Source organism: Idiotropiscis lumnitzeri, chromosome 9 (genome assembly GCF_059441095.1).
Source record: "Idiotropiscis lumnitzeri isolate Australia: NSW breed Sydney's pygmy pipehorse chromosome 9, RoL_Ilum_1.0, whole genome shotgun sequence".
Taxonomy (NCBI): domain Eukaryota; kingdom Metazoa; phylum Chordata; class Actinopteri; order Syngnathiformes; family Syngnathidae; genus Idiotropiscis; species Idiotropiscis lumnitzeri.
Window position 1 is genome coordinate 138,625 of NC_142399.1, and position 9,079 is coordinate 147,703.

Sequence of the window (9,079 nt, forward strand, 5' to 3'; positions counted from 1 at the left end):
AAGATCCTTTGACTGTTATTTCGTCAAGCTTTTTGAGGAGAAGCACCTGATGGAACGTCAGAAGTGGCAAGAGGACAAGATGGCTCTGATTGGTCAGATCAAAGAGGCAGAGAACAAGCGCAACCAGGAAATGAAGAAGTTTGCAGAGGACCGAGTGCGCTACCTGGCCCGGCAGGCAGAGCTGGTGAGCTGCGGTGGGCCAAAGTGTGTGTGTGTGTGGGGGGGGGGATTTAACGTTTCTTTATCCACTTGATCGAGAGTCTTGTCATCTTCTTTGCGTTCATTTCATCTTGTTTTTTCCCAAACTGCTTGTTATATTCAAAATAAACAATTTGACCTCTGCATTCCAAATTATTGGAGAATAGTCAATTAATTATAGTATACAACCTTGAGGTCCAAGTTTAACTTGTTCAGTGGCCTTGTGCATATCTGGAAGCAGTGAAAAGATATACTATTCATCTGTTCCAGCAAGCAAAACGGAACACCAAAAATGGCTTCATTTTGAGCATGTTTTTGGAACATGAACAATCACACTCATCAGCCATCTGGCGACACACGAGTCTTCCATTTTGCTCCTATGTGACAAGAACAACTTGTTTTGGTCCAGGAGGCGGAGTTATGTGGCAAGGAGGAGAAGATGTTGAGCTGGAGGCAAGAGAGGGACACGCTGGTCGCCGCTTTGGAGGTGCAACTTCACAATCTTCTCGCCAGCCAGGCTGACAAAGACAAAATCGTCCAGCGGCTTGGCGACAATAACGCGCAGTCGCCACCAGAGGTCAGTACAACTGCAGCTGCCAGTTTTGTCCTGCGCCAAGGGCATCTGAGGGCTCTTTCGTAGTGCTGCGCATAAACGAGCGGTCACTTTGCCGTTCATTTGAAAGCTAACGATAATTTGTGAACTCGGGTTTGATGTCCCCAGAAGTGGTGTTTTGTTTCTACGGTAGCCGTTAGCTCATTCGCCCGTCATTGATGAGTATCAAAGCCAAAAAAATATATTTATATTTTGAGCTGGGCTGGCAATGAATTTTGAAAAAAAAGTAACAAATGAAACCTGTGCTCATCCAGGCTTCACTTCCACTTGTTTGTCAATTAAACTTTCAAATGGATTTATTTTTTATTTCAATATATTTTTCCCTGTGTGCTTCAAGAAAAAAAACAATACAAATTAAAATGATTTGTTTCACTTGTCTTATTGCTCAACAAGCTTTCTGCATTTTTTTCAAAGTTAGCCCAGTCCAAAAAGTCAAAGCCTTGCAATATTTTTCATAGAAAATGACAACATGAAATGAATATTAACAAATCATGAATGTGAAACGTGCCTTGTGCCTTTTTTTTCCTTGAAGAACAACGTCCACATTTCGTGACGACCAATCTGTTCACGTTGTTTATGACGTTCACTTATTGCAGCCTTTCCGCATCGCTCATTTCATATTTGGTTTTGTACTTGCGTCAAATTTTACTCAACTGAATCTTACAAAAAACTGTGACTTTTGAAAACAGCTTCCAATCACTGTGTTTGCTTAATAGAAATCTCTCTCTCTCTCTCATATATATATATAATATAATTTTATAATTTTTTTTGATATGAAAAGAATTGCTTCTTTTTGGGCAAACTGACTTTGTCTTCCCTCAGCGAGAGCCGCGCATTCATTAAACGCGCCGTCGCTTCCTGCCCTTGACGCGACCTTTGTGTCATCCTCATCCTTCTTCTACTTAAGCGTCTTCTCTGTCAGGCTGGCGGCGGCGTGGCGGAGACGGAAAGTCGCAAGGCATCGCTCAAAGAGGACGGCGAGGATGCAGAGGGCCGCCCGGATGACGCTGACGCTCAGGTCATCACTCGCACTAAAAGCTCACTGACAAATGCAATTTTGTGCACCTAAGAAAATGCCCCACAACAAACGCGGCGTCCTCGCAGGCCTCGTCAGGATGCCCGTCGGTGCTGGAGTCGTCTGAAATCTCCACGGAGAACGGGCACGCCCGCCGCTTCCCGCGGCCCGAGATGGAGATTTCCTTCAGCCCGCTGCGACCCGACCGCATGGCGCTGCGGCGCCGCGGCGACCCGAGCGCCGTCACCATCAAGATCACGCGCTCAGCCCGCAAGAGGAAGAGCGCCGACGTGGACAAGGTAGTAAACGGCCACCTCTCTGTGGCCGTCGTACAACAAAACACAACACAAACGTCCCATTTGGGCAACTTAAAGAAATGTTCACAGACAGATATTCTTTATCTTCTGCAAAAAGAAATGAATCATGGCTTTATATTCAGTCAGTCTAAATATATTTTTAATTATTTGTTTGGAGCTTCAGTGTCGCAACTTTTCAATATACTTCCCATATCCCCCCTTCTCCCCCCCCCCCCAAAGTGTCCCATCTTTAGCCGCAGCAAACATCCCAAAAAACAACCTAAGGTATTTTGGTCTTAATCGACTCATTTTCATCATCACATCCATCTTGTTATTCGTCTGTCCGGTAGCTTCCGTTTACTTTCAAAAACAACTTTGTCATCTGTGTTTTTTTTCATCGTTATCGTCATCATCATCATCACAATGACTCGTGCCACCTGTCAGTTCGGACATGGAAATTGTGGGCATGTGCGTGATGTTGCTCAAACAGATTTCATAACACAAGTCCCAACGTGACACACACACGCGTTGAGCAAAGCAGACGTCTCGCTTGTTCCTGCTCAACGTTGGAGGTCACCTACACGGTTGCAAGAGCTGCGGTTGGCCGTCACGTTTGGATTGTGCGACATCCAAATGGCATTTAATGCAGTGATTCTTTTGCTTGCCACTAGGGGGCGCTTGTGTAGCGCAAGTGTGACTCGTGCCACACTTGGACAATCATTGACCACAAAGAAATCGATTTGGATTTAGTGCCTGGTTCCGATAAAATTGCATACTGGATTGAAGAAGGGAGGAAAGGTTTATGTGACACCCCCCCTGAACCATCGTCATCGTCGTCATCGCCATCATGTCCTCGTGCAGACAACGCACCCATGCACATCTAACGACATCCTAAACTTAATCCGTGTGTGTGCGTATTTGCCAGCAGGATGAAGTGGAGGCGGAGAATCGAAGAAACGCCAAAGTGAGCGAGCACCAAGACGAGGTGATGAGCAGATGGACGCGCACGCTCGCTCGAGGCCAATGTGGTCACATGACGTCAATGAGCTCATCGTCGAGCAAAGTTTTTAGAAAATGTTGCCGTGTGGCCATCGCGCACGCATTCTGTTTGATCCCCTCGTGCCGCGTTTGCAATCTGGCTTTTTTTTTTTTTTAATGTAAAATTAGTGACACACGATTCGCTTTATTTTCTGCTTGTAAGATTTATTTATCGTTTTATTTCCCCTGACAGCAAATCATCTTTGAAATGATCCAAACTATATTTACACGCTTGACTTTGCTAAAGAAGGAATGCCAACGTGTTCTCGTGTGAGGCTGAAGCTGACCTTGGCCGAATATTTGCCGGTTGGATGCACCTACCTCTGGTCAAACGTTTCCTACAGTCTTTGATGTAGAAAATGGACAGCATTATTCTGCAAAAGTGCAACTCCGCCTTTGCCATTCGCTCGCATAACAAGCTGCAAACATTCTGTGTTTCTTAGCGCGTTGCTTTATTTTAATTGATTTTATTTATTTTTTTGAGAGGTCCATAAAGTGTCAGCACTGAACAAGCGTCTCTGTTGCCAGCTTCATTGTTGGTGTGAGCGGAGCACATCAGCGAGGTCACACCATCAACAACCACACAAGTGGCTTGGAAAGAGAGAAAAAAAAAAGAAAAGAAAAGCCTTGTCCAAACAAATCCATTGAAAAGAAAGCATCGAACCAATCGTCCGCTTTCGATGCAAGCTTGTTTTTGTTTTCCGTTTTTCATCCCAATTGAAGTTGTCCGGTCGAGTGCGTCAGCTCGATCGTAACTTGGAGCTCGTCATGTGTCTAGCGTTCCGGTCCGTCTGCGTCTCCTGGCACTCGCAGCGTCCGCAGTCGCAAAGACGCCACGCTGCAGAAGATCGGAGCTTTTCTCCAGAGTTCGCCCACCTTCATCGGGGTCAAAGGTCAGACGGCCGCCACGTCGTCTTCCCTGCTTTCCACCGCCGCCTCAAAGTGCTTCTCATCTTCATCCGTCTTCCTTTTTGTCCGGCGCGTCAAAACATTTTCCTTCCGCCACTCCTCCTTCCCCGTTGCCGTCTCGCTCAAAGAAACGTGCCGAACGTCAACGTGCTGTTTGCTTTTGTTTGATGTGGGCAGCCAAGAAGATGGTGAGCTTGGTGAGCGCGTCGTCGTCCTCCTCCTCCTCCTCCATTGGCCTGAGAAGCAAGAAGAGCAAAAGGAAGTTGTTGAGCACCGACATCTCCTCCCCCATGGACGTGCCCCCGCACCCGGTACACGCACACAAGCCTCACGTTTCACTTCACACATGTAAGATTCACAACACGTTAGGCACAGGAAACGATTTACGAGTGGGCATTTTAGGTACTAAACGGCGCTTTGTTCATGGGTCTGACTTGATCTCATGACGAATACTAATTCAAGCACTTCACTGAAAGATGCCCCTCTCATCGCCGTAGAGAACTTGTGATGTGTCAGCGTACTAAGAGCCACACACGGCTCAATGAAACGTATTTACAGACTACATACAAGAAAATGAAATCGATATTTTTTTCTTTTATATTTTTTTTGGAGGGGGGGGTGCCTTTTATGTGTCTGCATTTCCCCCAGAAAGTAGGCGGTTGCCCTCCTGCTTGTCACGACGTTTGTTTGCCTTCATAGCGCCAAAGCTCAAAAGTATCGGTAGTGGAAACGAATTTCTCTCTCCTTTCTGTATACGTGGCCAATATTTCCAGTCGTGCGCAGCCCAAATAAAATGTTTCACATTGGAATGTGATGAGCATGACAAAAGAAAATGAAAAAGTTGCTTCATCTTACCGTTCTAATTCTGCTAGATAACTCTTAAAAATAGTTGATCAACTATGGCCGCATTTTTAAAAAGATTTGAAAAGACGACACGCCACAACAGGCCTCAGCACTCGCCGGCTTTGTTTTCTTTGCTCGATAACCAGGTCAAAGGTTGCAAGTTGATCACATTCCAACTTGGAAATTGCTTTGAAGATTTGAAATGAAGCGTCAGTGCAAGCGCCTCCAGAACGCTCGCTTGACTTGCATGTGTGACGCTTGCGTGTCTTTGCAGATGGTCAGTAACGGCCTCGTCACGGACGACAGACAAAGTGATCATCTCATCATCAAACGACGACTTCGCTCCAGGATTGGCAAATAACACGCGCGCGCACACACACACACACGTTTGTATGTGTGTTCAAGTTTTTGTGTGTGCGCACTTAAGTGCGATTGTTTGCAGTTGACCAGGTTTTGCCTGATGTTGTCAGCCTAGCCTAGCATAACACAATGAGCGCTAGCATGCTAGCCACCCGGAACAACATGGCAAAATTCGTAGCGCTCATAAGATTGTCCCACGTGCAGGCCTTGCCGTCTTTATGCTAAGCTAAGATAAGCTAATGGCGAGCGTGAGGTAGCTCACAGGCTTTTGTTTCTTTGAACTACTTTCCATGTGATCACTGTCCAGTTGCTAACACGAACTAACGTGCTGACTTAATTTCAATGTTGACTCGTTGTTTTAGTGGCTTAGCGCCGCTAACTGAGTTAGTCACGACATCACTGAAAGTTTGTGCACTTTACACACTTGTTGTTTGTCTTCTAACAGGATTAAAATGTTCGCATGCCTCAACATTCCTCACTCGGCTCCCAAATGAGACTTCCTGCATGCGCGTGCGTGCGTCTTGCAGCTGCAAGTTACAATCCTGCCGCTTTTGTAATCAAAAGATAGACTCAAAAAAAAAAAAAAAAGCCAGAGTCCAAGTAATTATCGCCGTCTATCTTTATCCGTGGTTACTTTTCAGGAGATTTTTGAGAGCCGAGGTTTAACACTTGCTTTTTGGGCTTCAGGCCATGTCTGGTGAAGCCTCGAAAATGGTGGCAGATCGCCGTCGTCGACGCGCTGCCTTTTCTTGTTTTGTCTGCTCTACAAGATACCCAATCGGGATTTCGGCTGCAAATCGCATCGTTTCATGTCGCCGTTGACGTGACGAAGCAGACGCAACTGCAAAGTCGACGACATTTAGGAATCGAATGCGGCATCTCGCTCTTTTTTTGCTCCTTCGGCCACCGTGGCGATATTCGTCGCCTTTTGATGACGTGCCGTCTACAGTAAGCGTCCAGACCATCAGATCCGATTTATTGCGGCGCTCGAAAAGTTTGTAAAAACCGCAATTGTACACACGACACTGATGTGAAAAATCAGATAGCCCGTAGTGTGAAGTTCGACTTCGGGGTGGTCCGTATGAGAAGGATTTTGATTTCCTCTCAATCTCACCTCCTCCTCCTCCTCGTCGTCGTCGTCGTCGTCGTCGTCGTCCTTGGCGCAGGTCGTGTAGGCGGACGCGTGCTCATCTTGCGGCGGGAAGGCGGCGACGGCGTGCTTGGCTAGGCTGATCTGGGCGGCGCGGGAGTAGGTGAAGAACATGACGGACACGGGGATGTAGAAGGCGGTGTCGCCGCGGTCCTGCTGATGAGGCAGACGCGGCCGTCATTGACGTTCTTGGCTCAGCCGAAGAGCGGCGGCAGCGTGATGGAGGCCGACAGCAGCCACACCTACGCGATCATCTTGGCCATGCGGCGGCCGTCCTGCCGCATCGGGTACGTCAGCGGCTTGGTGACACGTTTGAAAGTCACACCATGCACGCGCATTTTGTTTGAGTGTTTTTTTTCTTGATGTCCTTTTATGAGGTTTGCGAGATCATTTGGCTGCCAAATGGCCAGCACGCCGATTTTGAAGCTTCTTGGGTTCATCTTACGTGCCTTTTATTTTGAAAGGATCACAAGGGTTGCAAATGGAAATAAGCGTTGCTCTGTTCTCGGCTCCATGTGTGGAAAGCACAAAGCGGAGCTTCCGTTTGTGTTCTTAAGCTGAAAACGAGGTCATGTGACTAAAATCGAACAGCTATTGAATTGAAAGCATCAGCGACGACGGTCCAAAAGTCGCTTTCCTTTGATTGACGACTCAACAAAGGAACGTCTCGATATGGCGATCGAGGCTGTCACGATCCGTGTCGGTCATGGCAGGGTTTTTGTTGTTGTTTTGGTTTCTGTCAGCTGAGTAGGGGCGTTTCCCCTCAGCACTCCGTCCCCACCAGCCACGCACCTGTTCCCGTCAGCTTCGCTCACCTGACTTCCATCTGCTCCCATAATTACTGCACTATTTAACCACCCCATCCCGACAGCTCAGCTTCGGAACATTACTCCATTCGGACTGTCACGACTGCTCTCGCTCTCGCTCTAGTTCATGCCCTGATCCCTAGTATTTGTCCCTGTCCTGGTTCCTCTGCCTTCTTGTTCTGTTAGGTCACGTTTAGTTCGTCTTTGCCATTTTGCACCCTGCCACGTTTGTTTGCCCTAGTTCCTTGTTTGCCTTTTGGTTTTGTTTTGTTAAATAAATCCCCTTTAAGTCACCCTTAGCCCTGCTTCCTCGCTTTTTGGGTCCCCCTCCTCCTCGCCCACCGGCGAGCTTGACAGAGGCCTTCGCAACTCATTGCTTCGGCTCACAAGTTAAGCACAGAATCCCAAATGGCTTTCTAGAAATGAGGGCAGAAACAAGAAAGTAAATCCAACACTTTCAAACAATTCCAGATGCAGTTCAGAATTTCATGCAGTGTGTTATATTGTTGAAAGTGTTTGTTGAAATATTTATAAGTAAATGTGTTCCAAATTGAAAATATTTGCTCAATTCCCCAAATTGAATTCTTCAACATTTCCGTTCCTGTTCCAATTTTCAGCACTCTCATGCAGTTGATCTCTAAATGCGCCTTCCATACTTTTGGCGGGAAGGAGACGCCAAATACAAACTTGGCAGGCCGGCCCAAATAATTTTTGCAAGTGTGGGAAGGTGTCGTGCAACGTTTCCTTGTGCGTTTTGGACGACGTACCTGTCGATGCTGATGGCGCACAAGGTGAGGATGGAGGCGGTGCAGCACATGACGTCCATAGCGACGAAGACGTTGCAGAACCAGCGACCGAAGCGCCACCGGCCGCCGGTCACGTCGGTGACACTGACGAAGGGCATGACGACCACGCTCAGGTCGACCGCCGCCAGCGACACGATCAGATAGTTGGCGGGCTGCCGCAGCTTCTTGACGACGCACACGGACACGACCACCAGAAGGTTGCCCGCGATGGTGGCCAGCGTCATCAGAGTCAGCACCGAGCCGAGCAGGAGCTTACCGGCGCGCCCGTGGCTCGCCGTCGGCAGCTGCGCGCACCCGCTGTCGTTCCCGTCGCCCGCCGCCGCCAGAAGCTTGCCGCCGAGGCGCTCGTCCATCATCGCGCTGCTCCAGTTGCTCGCTGCCATCGCGAGCGTCTCATTTACGCGCCGCGCGGTGGACGCGTGCGCATGAACGGCGAGATGCGCGCGCGTGCACCCCGTGCGTGCACTTCTTCTGCTGCCAACGAATTACAAATACTCGCTCCCTAAGCACGTTTTTTTTTCGGCATAAACGATGGACACGCGACTACCAACTGGTGAGCACGTCCGCCTCACAGTTCGGAGGTGTAGGGTTTATTCCGACTCCAGCCTTCCTATGCGGCGTTTGCATGTTCTCCCCGTGCCTGCCTGGGTTTCCTCCCACATTCCAAAAACATGCAAGGCAGGTTGAGTAAACACTCTAAAATGTTCCTCGGTGTGAGTGTGAGCGCAATTGGTTGTTCGTCTTTGTGTTCCTTGCCCTGTGATTGGCTGGCAACTTGTTGAGGGTGTATCCCCGCCACGACCTGGAGTCAGTTGGGTGGGCTCCAGCATGCCCGCGACCCTCGTGAAGAAAAAGAATCTCGATAATGGATGATTGATCTTCAAGAATACAACACAACTTTATTAACATAGCTTTTTTCACAACAGCTACAGAAGTGATTCTTGTTAGACCTCTAACTTCGCAAACTTTTTCCTTTTCATTATATTTAATATTTAGTTTATTTACGATTTTGTTTTCCTTTTATTTCTTTTTTGTTATCGTTGGC

At 48.0% G+C, this 9,079-nt stretch overlaps 1 protein-coding gene and 1 pseudogene across 3 annotated transcripts in view; one reads left to right on the forward strand and one right to left on the reverse strand.

Moving 5' to 3' along the window:
* The window catches only part of LOC148329690 (kinesin-like protein KIF20B), a 20,454-nt gene extending 14,713 nt beyond the window's left edge, over positions 1-5,741 (forward strand). The window contains exons 27-35 of one of the 3 annotated variants that reach the window (XM_088304648.1): positions 29-184; positions 608-775; positions 1,734-1,829; positions 1,916-2,125; positions 2,363-2,407; positions 3,048-3,107; positions 3,939-4,053; positions 4,247-4,380; positions 5,187-5,741. In XM_088304648.1, coding sequence (XP_088160774.1) covers positions 29-184; positions 608-775; positions 1,734-1,829; positions 1,916-2,125; positions 2,363-2,407; positions 3,048-3,107; positions 3,939-4,053; positions 4,247-4,380; positions 5,187-5,273 — 1,071 coding nt within the window. In that variant the 3' untranslated portion in view covers positions 5,274-5,741. The remainder of the gene's footprint in view (positions 1-28; positions 185-607; positions 776-1,733; positions 1,830-1,915; positions 2,126-2,362; positions 2,408-3,047; positions 3,108-3,938; positions 4,054-4,246; positions 4,381-5,186) is intronic. The other 2 variants (XM_088304649.1, XM_088304650.1) reach the window with 2 other exon arrangements.
* Positions 5,742-6,035: 294 nt separating this feature from the next.
* Positions 6,036-8,796, reverse strand: LOC148329691 (5-hydroxytryptamine receptor 7-like; annotated as a pseudogene).
* Positions 8,797-9,079: the final 283 nt, after the last annotated feature.